Source organism: Salvelinus namaycush, chromosome 4 (genome assembly GCF_016432855.1).
Source record: "Salvelinus namaycush isolate Seneca chromosome 4, SaNama_1.0, whole genome shotgun sequence".
NCBI lineage: Eukaryota > Metazoa > Chordata > Actinopteri > Salmoniformes > Salmonidae > Salvelinus > Salvelinus namaycush.
In genome coordinates this window covers 3,031,860-3,055,792 of record NC_052310.1, presented here as the reverse complement: position 1 = coordinate 3,055,792, position 23,933 = coordinate 3,031,860, and the positions used below count along the sequence as shown (strand labels likewise).

Below are 23,933 nucleotides of genomic sequence, written 5' to 3'. Positions count from 1 at the left end.
ATTGAAGACACAGCAGGAGTTAGAAGAGGGAACCGTATTTCCCCATCATTTGCTGTCATGGCAACCACATCGCATATCAGTCTATCTTCAATCAATGCACTCACCTTTCTCTCTATCACGCACACGCTTTCACACTCGCACACACACACACACCACAACATGTGTACAAACTGTAAATGTGTACATGTCAACTCCAACGCAGTCTCATGATTTACATGTAAGCTCATGAGACTGAGTTGCACACTTGTACATACCCACCCACCCACCCACACCACACACACCCACACACACAGACCCACATACACCACACACACACAGACCCACACACACACACCCACACACACAGACCCACATACACCACACACACACACACACACACACACGCACACACACACACACACACACACACACACACACACACACACCCACACACACACACACACACACACACACACACACACACACACACACACACACACACACACACACACACACACACACACCCACACCCACACACACACACACACACACACACACACATACAGAGACATACACCACACTCTCTCTCTCATTTATGATATAGAGTACATTTCTAAACACTCTTTCACCGGATCCCTGATACAGGACATGTGGTACACATCGGCACATCAAAATGTACTGGGTGAAACAGAAGAAAACCATTGACCCTCCAATACTCTGGGGGTGCAATGTCGCCAGTAGATACATGTACATAGTCAGTCAGTAGTGTATTAAATCCAGAGACCACTTTGGCTTCAACTGTCCAACTGTCCAGTTACCCATCAGTCCAAGGGAAGGTTTGGACGTAAAAGAGACAACCACGTCCTCTCTCTTTATCTTTTCTTCTATTCTTCTACCACTCCTTCCCCCTCAGGCCCCGGAGACGTGGGCTGGACCTGTTCAGCGTTGCTAGCTCTTTCCCATCTTGGCAATCAGCTCGTCACAGATCTTGGTCAGTTCTTCGATCTCTTTGTTCTTTAAGGAAGAGAGACAAAACCAAGAGGTTAGAGTAATTCTGTGTTCATTTCGTTAAAAAAAAATTGTGACTCAAACATTCGTCAAGCAACAATTCTTCAGTGGCAAGTGATGAGACTATAACGGACTAAATAGGCCCAGAAAATGTTATAATTAAACAAACAATATTTTTTATTTCATTTGAATAAAACAAGATGAGACAAAATTACCTCTGTGACTAAAATCTGACTACTAAATGAACTGGACAAGAGTTTTTGGAGAGATTGAGAGCTTTTCAGTGATGAGAACAATTAATATATGCACCATAGATGCACAGCGCAGTTCTGGACGGGACACACCCAGCACATCAGCTGGTGAGCTGCAGGGGAGCAAGCGATGAGTGTGGGCAGACAGGCTCCGCCTCTGGTAATACATATCGGGCAGGCGACTCTCTTGCTTCCCTGTAACTAACCAATCACCAGCTAACCAACCAACCAGCCTTCTAGTTAACCTAGTTAAAAAACACAAGCTGCAAGGGCCTCCCGAGTGGTGCAGTGGTCTAAGGCACTGCATCACAGCGCTAGCTGATTCGAGTCCAGGCTCTGTCGCAGCCGGCCGCAACCGGGAGACCCACGGGGCGGCGCACAATTGGCCCAGCGTCGTCTGGGTAAGGGGAGAGTTTGGGGATGTTAGGGGAGGTTCTTTTCCCATCGTCTAGTGACTCCTGTGCCGGGCGCAGTGCATGCTGACATGGTGGCCAGGTGTACGGTGTTTCCTCCGACACATTGGTGCAGTTGGCTTCCCCGGTTAAACTGGCATTGTGTCAAGAAGCAGTGCGGCTCGGCTGGGTTGTATTTCGGAGGACGCACGGCTCTCAACCTTTGCCTCTCCCGAGTCCGTACGGGAGTTGCAGCAATGGGACAAGACTGCAACTACCATTTTTTTTTTTTTTATGAACACACGCTGCTTTAGGAAATTAAAAACAATTTTAATAGTAAAACAACAGTCTATATGTTTTTCTCTCCCTGGAGTATAGAAGAGTAGGCTGTCTTTGAATTTGTAGTATCTATCCTCTCACTTTCCCCACAGCTTTTTCATAGCCAAGTTCTGTTGCCTAAGTAGCCAAGTATCCCTTTTTTCCTCAGAGAGAAAACGGCGTGATTCCTTTACCGTTCAAAAGATATAATACCATAATATACCACCGCTATGTGTTTGTATGGACAGTCATTTAGGTTGTGGACCCAGTGACTCAGACTTATTCGAATGACAAAAATGTGACTTAACACTTAATGATATTTTAGGCAAAATGAATAAGATAAGACAAAAAGAGTGGCACAACTGGTTTCCATGACAGTCTGTCATGTTTAGTAGGTCTGTAGACTTCCATCTTGCCTAGGCTTTTTCTCCAAGGGCTAACACAGTCTATTGGCATGCATGACACCTGGCTTCTAATCCATTCTGTCACATACAGATGTAGGATCTTAATTTGAGCCAGTTTGCCTCAACTGGAAAATATTCCTGCAACAACAGGACACATTTTTCATAAGGGAAAATTAAGTGTGAAATCTCAAAGTGGAAATTACTAACTTCGGAAGCCTTTTTAAACCTCAAATACACTACACGTTTTCCATTTCCTGCACTGCAGTAACGTTCTCCTGCAACAGGATGATCAAATTAAGATCCTTCGTCTGTATAATGCAACATCCTGAAGACATGTGTCTTGTCTAGCCTTTAGCTCAGGGGGCTAACAGGAGACCTCGTTTTGAATCCTGTGTCTGTCACATATAATGAGTGCATCCTGGGGCTTTTATTGACAAAGCGTGATTATCTAGGACTTCATGGTCCCCCCCCCCCGTCCATGAAATCTTATAAATTGTGATATAAAAGGCCGAACTGATCCGAGATCAGTACCTTCTGCTCAAGAGTTCTCTCCAGTGAGTCCACCTTCATGGTCTCCTTCCTGAGAGAAGCCTGGTATGCTGCTGTCTCCTGACGGGACTTCATCCTCACCTGGGCGATGTCAGCGTTCGCCCTGAGATACACAAACAGGATGTTAGTGTCATGGTGGTCAGAACATTCAGGATGTTAGTGTCATGGTGGACAGAACATACAGGATGTTAGTGTCATGGTGGTCAGAACATACAGGATGTTAGTGTCATGGTGGACAGAACATACAGGATGTTAGTGTCATGGTGGTCAGAACATACAGGATGTTAGTGTCATGGTGGACAGAACATACAGGATGTTAGTGTCATGGTGGACAGAACATACAGGATGTTAGTGTCATGGTGGACAGAACATACAGGATGTTAGTGTCATGGTGGTCAGAACATACAGGATGTTAGTGTCATGGTGGTCAGAACATACAGGATGTTAGTGTCATGGTGGTGAGAACATACAGGATGTTAGTGTCATGGTGGTCAGAACATACAGGATGTTAGTGTCATGGTGGTGAGAACATACAGGATGTTAGTGTCATGGTGGACAGAACATACAGGATGTTAGTGTCATGGTGGTCAGAACATACAGGATGTTAGTGTCATGGTGGTCAGAACATACAGGATGTTAGTGTCATGGTGGTCAGAACATACAGGATGTTAGTGTCATGGTGGTCAGAACATACAGGATGTTAGTGTCATGGTGGTGAGAACATACAGGATGTTAGTGTCATGGTGGACAGAACATACAGGATGTTAGTGTCATGGTGGTCAGAACATACAGGATGTTAGTGTCATGGTGGTCAGAACATACAGGATGTTAGTGTCATGGTGGACAGAACATACAGGATGTTAGTGTCATGGTGGTCAGAACATACAGGATGTTAGTGTCATGGTGGTCAGAACATACAGGATGTTAGTGTCATGGTGGTGAGAACATACAGGATGTTAGTGTCATGGTGGTGAGAACATACAGGATGTTAGTGTCATGGTGGTCAGAACATACAGGATGTTAGTGTCATGGTGGTCAGAACATACAGGATGTTAGTGTCATGGTGGTCAGAACATACAGGATGTTAGTGTCATGGTGGTGAGAACATACAGGATGTTAGTGTCATGGTGGTCAGAACATACAGGATGTTAGTGTCATGGTGGTGAGAACATACAGGATGTTAGTGTCATGGTGGACAGAACATACAGGATGTTAGTGTCATGGTGGACAGAACATACAGGATGTTAGTGTCATGGTGGTGAGAACATACAGGATGTTAGTGTCATGGTGGACAGAACATACAGGATGTTAGTGTCATGGTGGTCAGAACATACAGGATGTTAGTGTCATGGTGGTCAGAACATACAGGATGTTAGTGTCATGGTGGTCAGAACATACAGGATGTTAGTGTCATGGTGGTGAGAACATACAGGATGTTAGTGTCATGGTGGTCAGAACATACAGGATGTTAGTGTCATGGTGGTCAGAACATACAGGATGTTAGTGTCATGGTGGTCAGAACATACAGGATGTTAGTGTCATGGTGGTCAGAACATACAGGATGTTAGTGTCATGGTGGACAGAACATACAGGATGTTAGTGTCATGGTGGTCAGAACATACAGGATGTTAGTGTCATGGTGGTGAGAACATACAGGATGTTAGTGTCATGGTGGACAGAACATACAGGATGTTAGTGTCATGGTGGTGAGAACATACAGGATGTTAGTGTCATGGTGGACAGAACATACAGGATGTTAGTGTCATGGTGGTGAGAACATACAGGATGTTAGTGTCATGGTGGTCAGAACATACAGGATGTTAGTGTCATGGTGGTCAGAACATACAGGATGTTAGTGTCATGGTGGTCAGAACATACAGGATGTTAGTGTCATGGTGGTCAGAACATACAGGATGTTAGTGTCATGGTGGTGAGAACATACAGGATGTTAGTGTCATGGTGGTGAGAACATACAGGATGTTAGTGTCATGGTGGTCAGAACATACAGGATGTTAGTGTCATGGTGGTCAGAACATACAGGATGTTAGTGTCATGGTGGTGAGAACATACAGGATGTTAGTGTCATGGTGGTCAGAACATACAGGATGTTAGTGTCATGGTGGTCAGAACATACAGGATGTTAGTGTCATGGTGGACAGAACATACAGGATGTTAGTGTCATGGTGGTCAGAACATACAGGATGTTAGTGTCATGGTGGTCAGAACATACAGGATGTTAGTGTCATGGTGGTGAGAACATACAGGATGTTAGTGTCATGGTGGTGAGAACATACAGGATGTTAGTGTCATGGTGGTCAGAACATACAGGATGTTAGTGTCATGGTGGTGAGAACATACAGGATGTTAGTGTCATGGTGGTCAGAACATACAGGATGTTAGTGTCATGGTGGTCAGAACATACAGGATGTTAGTGTCATGGTGGTGAGAACATACAGGATGTTAGTGTCATGGTGGTCAGAACATACAGGATGTTAGTGTCATGGTGGTCAGAACATACAGGATGTTAGTGTCATGGTGGACAGAACATACAGGATGTTAGTGTCATGGTGGTCAGAACATACAGGATGTTAGTGTCATGGTGGTCAGAACATACAGGATGTTAGTGTCATGGTGGTGAGAACATACAGGATGTTAGTGTCATGGTGGTCAGAACATACAGGATGTTAGTGTCATGGTGGTCAGAACATACAGGATGTTAGTGTCATGGTGGTGAGAACATACAGGATGTTAGTGTCATGGTGGTCAGAACATACAGGATGTTAGTGTCATGGTGGTCAGAACATACAGGATGTTAGTGTCATGGTGGTCAGAACATACAGGATGTTAGTGTCATGGTGGTCAGAACATACAGGATGTTAGTGTCATGGTGGTCAGAACATACAGGATGTTAGTGTCATGGTGGACAGAACATACAGGATGTTAGTGTCATGGTGGACAGAACATACAGGATGTTAGTGTCATGGTGGACAGAACATACAGGATGTTAGTGTCATGGTGGACAGAACATACAGGATGTTAGTGTCATGGTGGTCAGAACATACAGGATGTTAGTGTCATGGTGGACAGAACATACAGGATGTTAGTGTCATGGTGGTCAGAACATACAGGATGTTAGTGTCATGGTGGTCAGAACATACAGGATGTTAGTGTCATGGTGGTCAGAACATACAGGATGTTAGTGTCATGGTGGTCAGAACATACAGGATGTTAGTGTCATGGTGGTCAGAACATTCAGGATGTTAGTGTCATGGTGGTCAGAACATACAGGATGTTAGTGTCATGGTGGTCAGAACATACAGGATGTTAGTGTCATGGTGGTCAGAACATACAGGATGTTAGTGTCATGGTGGTCAGAACATACAGGATGTTAGTGTCATGGTGGTCAGAACATACAGGATGTTAGTGTCATGGTGGTCAGAACATACAGGATGTTAGTGTCATGGTGGTCAGAACATACAGGATGTTAGTGTCATGGTGGTCAGAACATACAGGATGTTAGTGTCATGGTGGTGAGAACATACAGGATGTTAGTGTCATGGTGGTCAGAACATACAGGATGTTAGTGTCATGGTGGTGAGAACATACAGGATGTTAGTGTCATGGTGGTCAGAACATACAGGATGTTAGTGTCATGGTGGTCAGAACATACAGGATGTTAGTGTCATGGTGGTCAGAACATACAGGATGTTAGTGTCATGGTGGACAGAACATACAGGATGTTAGTGTCATGGTGGTCAGAACATACAGGATGTTAGTGTCATGGTGGTCAGAACATACAGGATGTTAGTGTCATGGTGGTCAGAACATACAGGATGTTAGTGTCATGGTGGTCAGAACATTCAGGATGTTAGTGTCATGGTGGTCAGAACATACAGGATGTTAGTGTCATGGTGGTCAGAACATACAGGATGTTAGTGTCATGGTGGTCAGAACATACAGGATGTTAGTGTCATGGTGGTGAGAACATACAGGATGTTAGTGTCATGGTGGTGAGAACATACAGGATGTTAGTGTCATGGTGGTGAGAACATACAGGATGTTAGTGTCATGGTGGTCAGAACATACAGGATGTTAGTGTCATGGTGGTCAGAACATACAGGATGTTAGTGTCATGGTGGTCAGAACATACAGGATGTTAGTGTCATGGTGGACAGAACATACAGGATGTTAGTGTCATGGTGGACAGAACATACAGGATGTTAGTGTCATGGTGGACAGAACATACAGGATGTTAGTGTCATGGTGGTCAGAACATACAGGATGTTAGTGTCATGGTGGTCAGAACATACAGGATGTTAGTGTCATGGTGGACAGAACATACAGGATGTTAGTGTCATGGTGGTCAGAACATACAGGATGTTAGTGTCATGGTGGTCAGAACATACAGGATGTTAGTGTCATGGTGGTGAGAACATACAGGATGTTAGTGTCATGGTGGTCAGAACATACAGGATGTTAGTGTCATGGTGGTCAGAACATACAGGATGTTAGTGTCATGGTGGTCAGAACATACAGGATGTTAGTGTCATGGTGGTCAGAACATACAGGATGTTAGTGTCATGGTGGTCAGAACATACAGGATGTTAGTGTCATGGTGGTCAGAACATACAGGATGTTAGTGTCATGGTGGTGAGAACATACAGGATGTTAGTGTCATGGTGGTCAGAACATACAGGATGTTAGTGTCATGGTGGTCAGAACATACAGGATGTTAGTGTCATGGTGGACAGAACATACAGGATGTTAGTGTCATGGTGGTCAGAACATACAGGATGTTAGTGTCATGGTGGTCAGAACATACAGGATGTTAGTGTCATGGTGGTGAGAACATACAGGATGTTAGTGTCATGGTGGTCAGAACATACAGGATGTTAGTGTCATGGTGGACAGAACATACAGGATGTTAGTGTCATGGTGGACAGAACATACAGGATGTTAGTGTCATGGTGGACAGAACATACAGGATGTTAGTGTCATGGTGGTCAGAACATACAGGATGTTAGTGTCATGGTGGTCAGAACATACAGGATGTTAGTGTCATGGTGGTCAGAACATACAGGATGTTAGTGTCATGGTGGTCAGAACATACAGGATGTTAGTGTCATGGTGGTCAGAACATACAGGATGTTAGTGTCATGGTGGTCAGAACATACAGGATGTTAGTGTCATGGTGGTCAGAACATACAGGATGTTAGTGATGTTTTTAGGCTGGTTGAGATTCTATAATATCTGTGGTTGTCGATATCTTTCTGTTTTGATTCAATTTAGTGTATTGAGACCGTACGATAATCCACTATAAATGAAGTTTGACTTGACTTGGTTGAATATGTATGAGCATTGTAACATGCATTGAATGTCACGATGAGTGTAACCCGAGTGTGTGAGGTGCACTGACTTGTCTAGTTTCTCCTCGGCATGGATCTTCAGGGCCTGGTATCGTTGTTCCTCCTTACGGACCCTGGACAGGTACTCCTGAGCACACTTCTTCAACACCTCCTCATTCTTTTGGAGAGACAGGTAAGGGAGAGAAAAAAACAAGTGTTCACTTGCAAAGATCCTGTTTTGTGATTGGTCTAAATTCTGTTGAATGCACAGAAATGGAAGTGTTTCTAGATAAGAGCGTCTACTAAGTCACTAGAAGGTATACAGTAAGCAGACAACGTCATCATCGACATTGATGGACAGCCATTAGCAGTGTGTGCGGTAGTAAGGTTGGTTGGCGTTTGTGTGTGTCTGTCCATGTGTCTGTCCATGTGTCTGTGTGTAGGTGGTGTGTTCATCTGTGTGTGTCTGTCCATGTGTCTGTCCATGTGTCTGTGTGTAGGTGTGTGTTCATCTGTGTGTGTCTGTCCATGTGTCTGTGTGTAGGTGTGTGTTCATCTGTGTGTGTCTGTCCATGTGTCTGTGTGTAGGTGTGTGTTCATCTGTGTGTGTCTGTCCATGTGTCTGTGTGTAGGTGTGTGTTCATCTGTGTGTGTCTGTCCATGTGTCTGTCCATGTGTCTGTGTGTAGGTGGTGTGTTCATCTGTGTGTGTCTGTCCATGTGTCTGTGTGTAGGTGGTGTGTTCATCTGTGTGTGTCTGTCCATGTGTCTGTCCATGTGTCTGTGTGTAGGTGGTGTGTTCATCTGTGTGTGTCTGTCCATGTGTCTGTCCATGTGTCTGTGTGTAGGTGGTGTGTTCATCTGTGTGTGTCTGTCCATGTGTCTGTCCATGTGTCTGTGTGTAGGTGGTGTGTTCATCTGTGTGTGTCTGTCCATGTGTCTGTCCATGTGTCTGTGTGTAGGTGGTGTGTTCATCTGTGTGTGTCTGTCCATGTGTCTGTGTGTAGGTGTGTGTTCATCTGTGTGTGTTCATCTGTGTGTGTCTGTCCATGTGTCTGTGTGTAGGTGGTGTGTTCATCTGTGTGTGTCTGTGTGTAGGTGGTGTGTTCATCTGTGTGTGTCTGTCCATGTGTCTGTGTGTAGGTGGTGTGTTCATCTGTGTGTGTCTGTCCATGTGTCTGTGTGTAGGTGGTGTGTTCATCTGTGTGTGTCTGTCCATGTGTCTGTGTGTAGGTGGTGTGTTCATCTGTGTGTGTCTGTCCATGTGTCTGTGTGTAGGTGTGTGTTCATCTGTGTGTGTTCATCTGTGTGTGTTCATCTGTGTACCCACCTTACGGTAGCCCTCGAGGACATCCTTCAGCTTCTCGTATCGTCTGAACAGTTCAGCCAGACTCTTCTCTACTGAGTTGAGGTCTGAAAGAGCCTGGTCCTTCTCTATGATCAGCTGCTGGATGGTGTGGTGAGACAGAGACTTATCCTTCTGCTCATCGTCTGGTGGGAGGGAGGAGAGAGATGGAAGGAGGGAGGAGAGAGATGGAGGGAGGGAGGAGAGAGATAGGTGACAGGAGAGAGAGAAAGAGGATAGAGATTAGATGGGAGGGAGGATATAGACAGCAGAGAGAGAGAAAAGAGAGAGAGAGAGAGAGAGAGAGAGAGAGAGAGAGAGAGAGAGAGAGAGAGAGAGAGAGAGAGAGAGAGAATATAGATTAGATTGTATTCCTGGTACTTCACACACAACCACTAACACATTTTCTCATACACACATTCATACGTAAAAACGCCAAGCCATACGCACACGCACGCACACGCAGACACGGACGGACACACACACACACACACACACACACACACACTTGCTCATACGCATATCAACATACACAACCCACATGCTTACACACACACACACACACACAGATTTGAAATCAATAAAAGCACAGTTTCTACAGTAGATAATGACGCCTGCATTAGGGACATTTTATCATGAAGGCGATATGGATCAAGCTTGTGTTTCTGGTGTGAAGCGTGCAGACAGAACAAACACTGAACGATGAGTGAAATGAACGCGATCCAGACTTCGGGAAAGAGCAACACAACACATAGTAACCTAAAACCCTATTCGAGCAGTGGTTAGCGAGTTAGTGAGTTTACAAGCTGGGAGACCAGGGTTATGGTAGAGAAATGAACATTCCATTTTCTGGCGAACAGAATCATTTTAAAGTGGCCTTTTATATAACAGTGCTGTCTAATTTGAGTATGTTTTCTGTCCTCAGCTATGGAAAGCTATGAAAGTCTGTTTGCAGATGAAGAGAGAGGTCCCAATGAACGGCACAAGAGACTAAGGGTATGTCGTATATGCCTTGGGTTATATGTCTAGGCTTACCTACAGTATGTTAGCAAATGTTGTGTACAACAATACAGTTAAACACGATGTATGAACCTATTACTGGAGCCATCCAACCCTATTGGAGGTCTGCTGGATGTAGAGGGTTCTGTTCCAGCCCAGCAATAACACACCTGATTCAACGTATCAAATCTAGTTGAGTTGATAATCAAGGGTGCTTATTGCTGGGCTGGAACAGAAGTCTGCTCAGCCAGCCAATCAGGGATCAGTGGAACAACGTTGACCACCGTTGGTATGTTCATCTGAAAGGATGTTTTAGTAATAAGAGCCTACTTGTTACTACTCAAATATCTGTTGTTGTTTACACTAATGTTTCATCTTTACATACCAGTTATCTGTTGTTGTTTACACTAATGTTTCATCTTTACATACCAGTTATCTGTTGTTGTTTACACTAATGTTTAATCTTTACATACCAGTTATCTGTTGTTGTTTACACTAATGTTTCATCTTTACATACCAGTTATCTGTTGTTGTTTACACTAATGTTTCATCTTTACATACCAGTTATCTGTTGTTGTTTACACTAATGTTTCATCTTTACATACCAGTTATCTGTTGTTGTTTACACTAATGTTTCATCTTTACATACCAGTTATCTGTTGTTGTTTACACTAATGTTTCATCTTTACATACCAGTTATCTGTTGTTGTTTACACTAATGTTTCATCTTTACATACCAGTTATCTGTTGTTGTTTACACTAATGTTTCATCTTTACATACCAGTTATCTGTTGTTGTTTACACTAATGTTTCATCTTTACATACCAGTTATCTGTTGTTGTTTACACTAATGTTTCATCTTTACATACCAGTTATCTGTTGTTGTTTACACTAATGTTTCATCTTTACATACCAGTTATCTGTTGTTGTTTACACTAATGTTTCATCTTTACATACCAGTTATCTGTTGTTGTTTACACTAATGTTTCATCTTTACATACCAGTTATCTGTTGTTGTTTACACTAATGTTTCATCTTTACATACCAGTTATCTGTTGTTGTTTACACTAATGTTTCATCTTTACATACCAGTTATCTGTTGTTGTTTACACTAATGTTTCATCTTTACATACCAGTTATCTGTTGTTGTTTACACTAATGTTTCATCTTTACATACCAGTTATCTGTTGTTGTTTACACTAACATGTTTCATCTTTACATACCAGTTATCTGTTGTTGTTTACACTAATGTTTCATCTTTACATACCAGTTATCTGTTGTTGTTTACACTAATGTTTCATCTTTACATACCAGTTATCTATTGTTGTTTACACTAATGTTTCATCTTTACATACCAGTTATCTGTTGTTGTTTACACTAATGTTTCATCTTTACATACCAGTTATCTGTTGTTGTTTACACTAATGTTTCATCTTTACATACCAGTTATCTATTGTTGTTTACACTAATGTTTCATCTTTACATACCAGTTATCTGTTGTTTACACTCATGTGTAATATTTACATACCAGTTATCTGTTGTTGTTTACACTGACATGTTTAATATGTACATACCAGTTATCTGTTGTTGTTTACACTAATGTTTCATCTTTACATACCAGTTATCTGTTGTTGTTTACACTAATGTTTCATCTTTACATACCAGTTATCTGTTGTTGTTTACACTAATGTTTAATCTTTACATACCAGTTATCTATTGTTGTTTACACTAATGTTTCATCTTTACATACCAGTTATCTGTTGTTGTTTACACTAATGTTTCATCTTTACATACCAGTTATCTGTTGTTGTTTACACTAATGTTTCATCTTTACATACCAGTTATCTGTTGTTGTTTACACTAATGTTTCATCTTTACATACCAGTTATCTGTTGTTGTTTACACTAATGTTTCATCTTTACATACCAGTTATCTGTTGTTGTTTACACTAATGTTTCATCTTTACATACCAGTTATCTGTTGTTGTTTACACTAATGTTTAATCTTTACATACCAGTTATCTGTTGTTGTTTACACTAATGTTTCATCTTTACATACCAGTTATCTGTTGTTGTTTACACTAATGTTTAATCTTTACATACCAGTTATCTGTTGTTGTTTACACTAATGTTTCATCTTTACATACCAGTTATCTGTTGTTGTTTACACTAATGTTTCATCTTTACATACCAGTTATCTGTTGTTGTTTACACTAATGTTTCATCTTTACATACCAGTTATCTGTTGTTGTTTACACTAACATGTTTCATCTTTACATACCAGTTATCTGTTGTTTACACTCATGTTTAATATGTACATACCAGTTATCTGTTGTTGTTTACACTCATGTGTAATATTTACATACCAGTTATCTGTTGTTGTTTACACTAATGTTTCATCTTTACATACCAGTTATCTGTTGTTGTTTACACAAATGTTTAATCTTTTCATACCAGTTATCTGTTGTTGTTTACACTAATGTTTAATCTTTACATACCAGTTTTCTGTTGTTGTTTACACTAATGTTTAATCTTTACATACCAGTTATCTGTTGTTGTTTACATTAATGTTTAATCTTTACATACCAGTTATCTGTTGTTGTTTACACTAACATGTTTAATATTTACATACCAGTTATCTGTTGTTGTTTACACGAATGTTTAATCTTTTCATACCAGTTATCTGTTGTTGTTTACACTAACATGTTTACTATTTATATACCAGTTATCTGTTGTTGTTTACACTAATGTTTAATCTTTACATACCAGTTATCTGTTGTTGTTTACACGAATGTTTAATCTTTTCATACCAGTTATCTGTTGTTGTTTACACTAACATGTTTACTATTTATATACCAGTTATCTGTTGTTGTTTACACTAATGTCTAATCTTTACATACCAGTTATCTGTTGATGAAAGTGATGAAGTGTCAATTCTTTGAAGTGAAGTGTATAAACTTGTTTTATTTGTTAAAACTATTATTCAAAATGAACTAGTGTCAATGTTGATTAATCACATATCACACTCATGCAATATATAGGGGAAGGGTTTCTGCCTGTAATGGGTCTGTGTTTCTGCGTTGTATTCTCAAATTAACGATTCCTTTTTTGTCTAGTTTTAAGATCTCTAATCTGTTTTCATTTGATTGTCACTCTCTCTCAGTATATCAGCCATGTGAATCCATTTTTTGCAGCTTATCACATGCCATGCATCGCCAACGCAGCCATAGGCCTACAGTACGATGGCATTACTGGGTTTATGGGCATCTGTCATCTGAAGCAGAGAAGAGGTCAACTCACACAGTGTTTACATGTTGAGCTCTATGTGGTCAATTTAAAATGATAACATTAGACAATGTATATGAGGCAGACCATATACCAGATTGTGTACACGCCTTTTAAGTGCTGACATATACAATTGTTTAGTGCAAATCCAACCCTTGTAATGTAGCTAGCTAGTTTAACTGTTAGCTGTAATGCTAATCACCTGTAGTTTAACTGTTAGCTGTATGACAATAAGGAGATGACAGTCAGGCTACAGGAGATGAGCATTACAGCTAAGATTTAGGCTACAGGAAATGAGCATTACAGCTAACATTTAAACTACAGGCGATTAGCATTACAGCTAACAGTTAAACTACAGGCGATTAGCATTACAGCTAACAGTTAAACTACAGGGGATTAGCATTACAGCTAACAGTTAAACTACAGGCGATTAGCATTACAGCTAACAGTTAAACTACAGGCGATTAGCATTACAGCTAACAGTTAAACTACAGGCGATTAGCATTACAGCTAACAGTTAAACTACAGGTGATTAGCATTACAGCTAACATTTTATGAGGTTCATTTGAAATTGATTGAATTCATTTTAGCAATGTTGCTTGCAAAATGATTGCAGTTGTTCCCATAGATAGACAGTACATGGTTGCTCTATTTATCACTGACCCTGAATAAACTAGCGACTGGGCTATCACAGCTAACCTTTTAGGTCAATAATATGCTGTTTTTATAATGGCTTTATAATCGTGAGAGAAATTGTACTAACTAGTAGCTAGCTAGTTAGTTTTACCTAGGTAGTTTACAAGTTTAGTTGACTTTTCTCAAAACAAACCTTATTGTGGCTAGCTACTTCTTGTCCCTCATGCAAGCTTTTACAGCCAATTATCACTTCAGAAACGTCCTCCACAAAAATATTAATATAGCCAGCATTGGAGACCATTTCTCCCTTCTCGCTGCAGCTTTAACTCATCCCGAAACAACAGAGAAGCGAGCTGCGAACGTTCTAAAATGGTTAGAAAACCAACGTGCTGCAAACGTTCTAAAATGGTTAGAAAACCAACGTGATGCAAACGTTCTAAAATGGTGCTGCGAACGTTCTAAAATGGTTAGAAAACCAACGTGCTGCAAACCTTCTAAAATGTTTTGTCACCAGTGGTTGTTTTGTTGTCATGTTTAGTCCTTACTACGGCACTCCGGAGGAACAAGGCATTTGATTGGTTTGACGTGTTGCGAGGGTTCACACTGATTTACATCAGGCTCCGACTCCTCTTTAGCTGATTCCTGAACTTCCGACGAAGCTAAGGTTTAACTAACTAATACTGCCAAGCTCACGTACACACAGAACATGGACATTGTGTGTGTGTGTGTGTGTGTGAGGGAGGGAGAGAGAGAGAGCTAAGGTTTAACTAACTAATACTGCCAAGCTCACGTACGATCTTCAAGGATCTATACACACAGAACATGGACAATGTGTGTGTGTGTGCGTGTGTGTAACCGATGTGAAATGGCTAGCTAGTTAGCGGTGGTGCGCGCTAATAGCCTTTCAAACGGTGACGTCACTCGCTTTGAGACCTTGAAGTTCTGCAAAGGCCGCGGCTTTTGTGGAGCGATGGGTAACGATGCTTCGTGGGTGACTGTAGTTGATGTGTGCAGAGGGTCCCTGGTTCGCGCCCGGTTTCGGGGCGAGGGAACGGACGTAAAGTTAAACTGTTACATGTGCGCGTGCGTGAGAGAGAGAGCTAAGGTTCCTCCTATGTACTTCAGGGGAAGAAAGAACAAAAAGGTCCCCGCTTTACATTCTGTCCTACGTGAAAGTCTTGCTTATGGAAATCTGGTGTTGTGTAGAAACTAACGAAGGTACACTTTCACCAGTTTGCTCACAAAGAAGTCTGGAAAAATAAACGACAACAGAAATGGGAAGATGAATGTCACTTCTATCTCTCTTTGACAGACGGATGTGATCTGAAGACACAAACAACTAAAGGTAGAGTCCTCGATACTCACCTGGCAGCCCTGTTAGAGAGGGTTTACACAATAGGAGCAGCAGAACACAAAAGAAGGGGTTGTGTTATAAGTCAAGCTGGGAGGGCAGCAGGACACACGGGTTGGAGTCAGTCCGTTTCAAAATTAAATTCCAATTCAACATTTTAAAACGTGTCTCATAAACCAAGTTTCCATCCAATCAGCGACAGATTTTCATACGAAAATTCTAAAATCTATATTAATAAAAATGGGCTAATCTACATGATGAGATTACTATGGACAAAAGAGAGAGATTATTTTAATTTGAAGAAACGACAGCCAAACATCAATCATCGTGTCACCAGAATAAGACCCTCTATATTTATCGGAGAGGAGCATCAAGCTCGTGACCTTTCACCCCACTGTGAAGTTCATCATAACTTACTTCATCTGTAGCTTAATAAACTGCATGGTTTCCTGAGTCGTAGTGGGAGGACCACACAACAGATCTGTAGACTAATAAACTGCATGGTTTCCTGAGTCGTAGTGGGAGGACCACACAACAGATCTGTAGCTTAATAAACTGCATGGTTTCCTGAGTCGTAGTGGGAGGACCACACAACAGATCTGTAGACTAATAAACTGTATGGTTTCCTGAGTCGTAGTGGGAGGACCACACAACAGATCTGTAGCTTAATAAACTGCATGGTTTCCTGAGTCGTAGTGGGAGGACCACACAACAGATCTGTAGACTAATAAACTGCATGGTTTCCTGAGTCGTAGTGGGAGGACCACACAACAGATCTGTAGACTAATAAACTGTATGGTTTCCTGAGTCGTAGTGGGAGGACCACACAACAGATCTGTAGCTTAATAAACTGCATGGTTTCCTGAGTCGTAGTGGGAGGACCACACAACAGATCTGTAGCCTAATAAACTGTATGGTTTCCTGAGTCGTAGTGGGAGGACCACACAACAGATCTGTAGACTAATAAACTGCATGGTTTCCTGAGTCGTAGTGGGAGGACCACACAACAGATCTGTAGACTAATAAACTGCATGGTTTCCTGAGTCGTAGTGGGAGGACCACACAACAGATCTGTAGTCTAATAAACTGCATGGTTTCCTGAGTCGTAGTGGGAGGACCACACAACAGATCTGTAGCTTAATAAACTGTATGGTTTCCTGAGTCGTAGTGGGAGGATCACACAACAGATCTGTAGCTTAATAAACTGTATGGTTTCCTGAGTCGTAGTGGGAGGATCACACAACACGTCATCGCGTGACTCCAAGTTTACTTCCATATGATGGTTATTATATCAATATTTGCACATAAAAGCATTTTCATTTCTAACATCATTTATTTTACAGACACAAAAAGATCCCGCCTTGTCTAGAGTATTTTGTTTTGTTGACATTTGGAAAGTTTACCGACAAATGTGTTGCTTCCATCGGGACCTGTCGTGAAATGTTTTATCCGACGTACTTTACTCACATAAAAAGGTTGGATGGAAACTCACTTATAGAGACAAATGTAGGAAAATTGTAATTTACAGTTACTTCCTAGATTGACAGAACTGAATAAGAATTGACCCCAACCCTGCAGGACACGTGAGAGAGCCATAGCCGTGTTAGAACAAAAATGGCGGCTCACTCCGTTAGTGAGAGTGTTGAGTGTTGTACAGGGTTGGGGTCAGTCCCGTTTTCAATTTGGTCCATTCGTGAAGTAACCTGAAATTCCATTTCTAACTCCATTGTTTTCTCATAAAGAAGCATTCCGGAACAATTGGAATTGGAATTTCTGTTATTAACTTCCTGAATTGATTGAAGTTGACCCCATCCCTGACGCAATATGAACAATGGGAATGAAATTATTTTTCAAAAATCAGAGCAGAGCTTCAGAAATGTCCAGAGGTGGAAAGGGAGAAATGAAGGAGAGTAGTGAGATGAACAGGACAAAGAGTGAATCTTTGTGGGTTTGATGTGGAAGATAACAGTGAGGCTGGAAAGCGTAGACATATAATAATTGTATGTCATTCAATAGAGAAAAATTGAAAGGTTTTGATGTACAAGGTGGAAACACTGTAGTTTGCATCACATGGTTTAATCTTTTAAAATGATGAATTGGGAACATAAGATTTTTTGCAAATTATTAACATACTGAAAAGGTTGTGAGGAACAACAAACCACATATTGGTATAGCAAGCATGTACTGTATAAAACCCAGGTGCTATGCTGGAGTTGGTTTACCGAACGGTAGATGTATGTTTGGAGAAACTACACAGGGAAATGCTCACCAATCATCTGTGCAATGGTCTTCTCATACTCTGCCACGATTCTCCTGTGAGCCACAAACGGCAAAGATGAATTAGAAACAGACAAATATTCCAGTGTTTGTTCTTTATAATGCATAACGTTTCTTAAAGGCACACATGAGATCTCAGACAGGAAGTAATGTGTCAAAAACACCAATCATGTGCTTCCTTCACAGAGGCAATCACGCACAGTGTTGTCACCCACAAGCGTGAGGTGGACGAGGCTGTCTTTAAACCTCCATAGGTATGTGTCTAAATCTGCCTTGGCTTTGTTTTCAATGCCACTGATTCCCTATCTCTTTCCTTCTATCTTTCTTTCTCTCTCTCTCTCTGTGGCAATGCATTCAGTACACTATATTGACATCTCTCTCTCTCTCTCTCCCCTCCCTCCCTCCCTCCCTCCCTCCCTCCCTCCCTCCCTCCCTCCCTCAGCAGTTTGTGTCCCCGTTAGAATTCCTTAAAAGTGTATCCTTCCTCAATTTCTCAAATGAATCACTAATTACAGGCATGATTGGACAGGTGAACACACGGTGTACACAATGCCAGTCATTTCTAATCAATCAATTACTAGGAAGGGATGATAATAGCACTCATTTATTCATTTGTATTTTAAGGAGTTCGAATGAGGCCACAGACTGCTAGTGCCGCTCTCTTTTTCTCTCTCTCTCTCTCTCTCTCTCTCTCTCTCTCTCTCTCTCTCTCTCTCCCTCCCTCCCTCCCTCTCTCCCTCCCTCCCTCTCCCTCTCCCTCTCCCTCTCCCTCTCCCTCTCTCTCTCTCTCTCTCTCTCTCTCTCTCTCTCTCTCTCTCTCTCTCTCTCTCTCTCTCCCTCTCCCTCTCCCTCTCCCTCTCCCTCTCTCTGCCTATGACAATGATGCTTGTTTGGGGTTGCCAGAGAGTGGATAGATTAGCCGGGCCTCCCCTCTTAGCTACTTAACCCTCCTTATCCCAATCAGCCTAATGATATAAGCCTATAGGCTCTCCTAGCCAGCTGGATCACCACCCTATCCCAACACCACCACCCCAAAACACCACCACCACCACCACCCCAACCCCACCACCCCACTACAGAACCCCACCACCCCAACACCCTAACCCACCCCCAAAAACCCCAACACCCCAACCCACCACCCCAAATTCGAATATCACATAACTCTTTATATGAATGCAGAAGAATTCTTAACAAAGGGACCAACTACACTAGTAATCGACGTCTCTGGTCCCATTGAACGTGTCCTTCGTTATCTTCAACTAAGCTGACGGACTGACGGTTGGTCAACTCACCTCATCTCCAGCACTTCCTGTCGACTGTCCTCGTACTTCCTCTGCCACTCCAGTACCTCCTTCTCCTTGGACACGATCTGAGAGGGAGGATAAATAGGGACTTTCTTAGGTACACATCATGTACACGTGACAGGAAGAACTGTGAAGACATCAGACCGTAGAGTTTATATTTACATCAGTATACAAAACAAATGCATGTGTTTTTATCTATATAATCTGCATTTGCATTGACTATACTGTTGAATGTCAACCTATTCCTCCAATACAGTCATACAGTAAAATTCCTACAATGGATATGAACTTGACAGTAGTGAGTGGTTTGGGTGTAGGTCTAGAGGGGTACCTCTTCTCGTGCGATGCCCAGGGAGTGCTCCATGTCTTTGGGTGGGTAGGGGCTCTCCTCCTCTCCGTAGCCCGCTGTCCGGGTGTAGAGAGAACTCTTGATATCCGCGCTGTCCCTGTCCAGTGTTGATGACATCACTGATGACGTCACTTCTCTGTCTCTCTGCTGCTCGCCGAAGCCAGGTCAGGGGAGAGGAGAAGGAGGAAGAGGAAGAGGAGGAGGAAGAGAAGGGGGAGAGACACAGGAACAGACAGTTAGTTAGGTATCTGGTTGATCTAATGGTGACAGAAAACTAGGGTTGTGTTCTGGAAGCTTTCCCAGAATCCCCAGTTGGAAGATTCCCAGCATCAGGAGGGAATAAGCAGGAAATGTGGAATCCTCCATCCAGGATTTCTGGAAAACCAGGGAAAGTTACCTGCACTTTAAAACCCTATAGACAATACACAGTCTTTGTAGGATCCTGAACCACACCAAGCCACAAGGCTGCATCATATCGGATCAGAAAGATGCCCCAAAACCAAGATGCCCCACACCAAGATGCCCCACACCACGGCCAAACTCAATATGCAAAATGATGCAGCCTCTGTAATGATGCTCTTGGAGACTTAGGCAGCTGGTAGCAACATGTTGGGATGGAGCAGTCCTCAATGCCAGTGATTGGCTGATGCTGCAACAGCTTAGCTGTAATTGGGTCTAGGCAGGGGAAAGAGGCGGGATATATCTACTGATAGATGAATGCTGCATGGTATTGGGGAGGGACAGGGATAGGGGGTATTGGGGAGGGATAGGGATAGGGGGTATTGGGGAGGGACAGCGATAGGGGGTATTGGCGAGGGACAGCGATAGGGGGTAACACAATGTTAGTGTCATGAATCATGTGACTAGGCGCATCACAATGTCAGAGGAAGTTGTTATGATGTTGATAGGTGTAAAAGGTACTGTGAAAACACTTCATTTCCAATCTGACCTAGAACCAGTTTTATATTAACACATCTAACTTCCACTGACTGTATGTCTCCACTGCCCACAGGTTAGGGTAATTGACAGGGTTTGCCATAGAAGACGAATTCGGTAGCGCTTGGCCCCATACGGCAAAGTAGCTGCAGGGCATCAGAAAATCAACTTGGATATCTTTACTGTAATAAAGATTTTTTTTAAACAAATCATTAGCTAGTCACCTGAAATGTCTGAACACAGAATCCTACACAGAATCTGATTATGACATCATAACCCAGAATCTGATTATGACATCATAACCCAGAATCTGATCATGGAGTTGGTCCCCCCCCCCCCCCCCCCCCCAAACAGCCATGGATGGTTTAATCCTCCCTGTGGGGGATTAGGGGATTGGGGCCTCATGGGGGTGTAGGAGACATAAAGCCCCACTAATACAGTCGTCCTAGAGAGATGTGTTGGGTCTAGCTGCAGCATTTAACCACTAATACCTTTCTTATTCTATACTATGATATTATAACACTGGATCTACTGCTTAAGGTCCATAGAGACAAACTGTAGCACTTGTAAGGATGAGCAGGTCCAAGAAGACTTGGTAGTCTTAGGGATTGGACCTCAGTCCCCAAGACAGCCACCAACTGCGCTAGCCAACATACTGTAGAGCCAAAGATTGGATTTGATCAGTATCCCCGTAAACTGAGGCCTTGACGACAGCTAGTATTCCTGTGGATTGGCCTGGGGATTGGCTCAGTCAGCCTGCCACCAACCTGGGCAGTCGCTCAATCCAGATTTGTTGATTTGTTGATACCATCAATCAGCAGGTTAAATATAGTTGGTCCTTAGTCGGCCTGCCACCAACTGGGTAAGCAGCCCTCTCTGTCCAGATTTAAATAATGAACATCCAGGTACATCCCTTGGACAGGATACTAGTCTATCTCTGGGCCTTACCCCATATCCATCCTCTTAGTGCCAAGTAGAGACCTTAACCTATATCCATCCTCTTAGTGCCAAGTAGAGACCTTACCCCATATCCATCCTCTTAGTGCCAAGTAGAGACCTTAACCTATATCCATCCTCTTAGTGCCAAGTAGAGACCTTACCCCATATCCATCCCCTTAGTGCCAAGTAGAGACCTTAACCCATATCCATCCTCTTAGTGCCAAGTAGAGACCTTATACCATTTCCATCCTCTTAGTGCCAAGTAGAGACCTTACCCCATATCCATCCTCTTAGTGCCAAGTAGAGACCTTACCCCATATCCATCCTCTTAGTGCCAAGTAGAGACCTTACCCCATATCCATCCCTTTAGTGCCAAGTAGAGACCTTACAACCTATATCCATCCACTTAGCGGTGTCCATTCCACGGGACGATTGAGCTAACGTAGGCTAATGTGATTAGCATGAGGCTGTAAGCAATCAGAACATTTCCCAGGACATAGACATATCTGATATTGGCAGAAAGCTTAAATTCTTGTTAATCTAACTACACTGTCCAATTTACAGTAGCAATTACAGTGAAATAATACCATGCTATTGTTTGAGGAGAGTGCACAATTTTTAACATGAAACGTTATTAATAAACAAATTAGGCACATTTCGGCAGTCTTGATACAACATTTTGAACAGAAATATAACGGTTCATTGGATCAGTCTAAAACTTTGCACATACAATGCTGTCATCTAGTGGCCAAAATCTAAATTGCACCTGGGCTGGAATAATACATTATGACCTTTCCCTTGCATTTCCAAGATGATGCTAATTTCTTTTACAAAAGAACGGTTTTATTATATCTTTTACCAGATCTAATGTGTTACATTCTACATTAATTTCACATTTCCACAAACATCAACTTGTTTCCTTCAAATGGTACCAAGAATATGCATATCCTTGCTTCAAGGCCTGAGCTACAGGCAGTTAGATTTGGGTATGTCATTTTTGGTGAACATTTTTAAAAAGGGGAGGATCCTTAAGAGTATCCAACATTTTCACTTGTCTGACCGCTTGCATGATGACAAGTTTCTCACACGACTGGCCGATCTCGGTGATGTTTTTCTCGCCTGAATTATCTGAATATAGGATTACAGGGACTCTCCGCAACTATATTCAATGTGCAAGACAAAATTGAGGCTATGATTAAGAAGTTGGAGCTCTTCTCTGTCTGCATTAACAAGGACAACACACAGGTCTTTCCATCATTGTATGATTTTTTTGTGTGCAAATGAACTCAAGCTTACGGACAATGTCAAATGTGATATAGCGAAGCACCTGAGTGAGTTGGGTGCGCAATTACGCAGGTGCTTTCCCAAAACGGATGACACAAACAACTGGATTCGTTATCCCTTTCATGCCCTGCCTCCAGTCCACTTACAGATATCTGAACAAGAGAGCCTCATCGAAATTGCAACAAGCGGTTCTGTGAAAATTGAATTGAATCAGAAGCCACTGCGAGATTTCTTGATTAGGCTGCGCTCAGAGTATCCTGCCTTGGCAAATCACGCTGTTAAGACACTGATGCCCTTTTCAACCTCGTACCTATGTGAGAGTGGATTCTCGGCCCTCACTAGCATGAAAACTAAATACAGGCACAGACTGTGTGTGGAAAATGATTTAAGACTGAGACTCTCTCCAATACAACCCAACATTGCAGAGTTATGTGTATCCTTTCAAGCACACCCTTCTCATTAACCTGTGGTGAGTTATTCACAATTTTAGATGAACAAATAAGGTTTTATATGTAAGATGGTTAAATAAAGAACTAAATTATTGATTATTATTATATTATTATTTGTGCCCTGGTCCTATAAGAGCTCTTTGTCACTTCCCACAAGCCGGGTCGTGACAAAAACTCACTTATTCTTATATTTAATAAATATATTGTATAGTGTGTGTGTGGCAGGCTTACAATGATGGCAAGAAACAACATTTGAGAGTGTGCTGACCCTGGTGCTAGAGGGGGTACGGCTGGAGGTTGAATGTTTGAAGGGGTACGGGACTATACAACGCTTGGGGACCACTGCAGTAGATCCTTCCATTCTTGTGGGCCGGCTAAGGAGTATTGGTGTCTCTAAGGAGTATTGGTGTCTCTAAGGAGTATTGGTGTCTCTGAGGGGTCTTTGGCCTGGTTTGCTAACTACCTCTCTCAAAGAGTGCAGTGTATAAAGTCAGAATATCTGATGTCTCAGCCACTGCCTGTCACTAAGGGAGTA

At 42.3% G+C, this 23,933-nt stretch overlaps 1 protein-coding gene across 4 annotated transcripts in view; it reads right to left on the bottom strand.

Moving 5' to 3' along the window:
- Positions 1-476: 476 nt before the first annotated feature.
- The window catches only part of LOC120046061 (transforming acidic coiled-coil-containing protein 2-like), a 77,717-nt gene continuing 54,260 nt past the window's right edge, over positions 477-23,933 (bottom strand). For all 4 annotated transcript variants that reach the window (XM_038990986.1, XM_038990984.1, XM_038990987.1 and 1 more), the window contains 7 exons: positions 19,773-19,937; positions 19,430-19,506; positions 18,130-18,173; positions 9,576-9,736; positions 8,318-8,424; positions 2,884-3,004; positions 477-993 (listed from right to left, as the gene is read on the bottom strand). In XM_038990986.1, the coding sequence (XP_038846914.1) occupies positions 928-993; positions 2,884-3,004; positions 8,318-8,424; positions 9,576-9,736; positions 18,130-18,173; positions 19,430-19,506; positions 19,773-19,937 (741 nt within the window). In that variant the 3' untranslated portion in view covers positions 477-927. The remainder of the gene's footprint in view (positions 994-2,883; positions 3,005-8,317; positions 8,425-9,575; positions 9,737-18,129; positions 18,174-19,429; positions 19,507-19,772; positions 19,938-23,933) is intronic.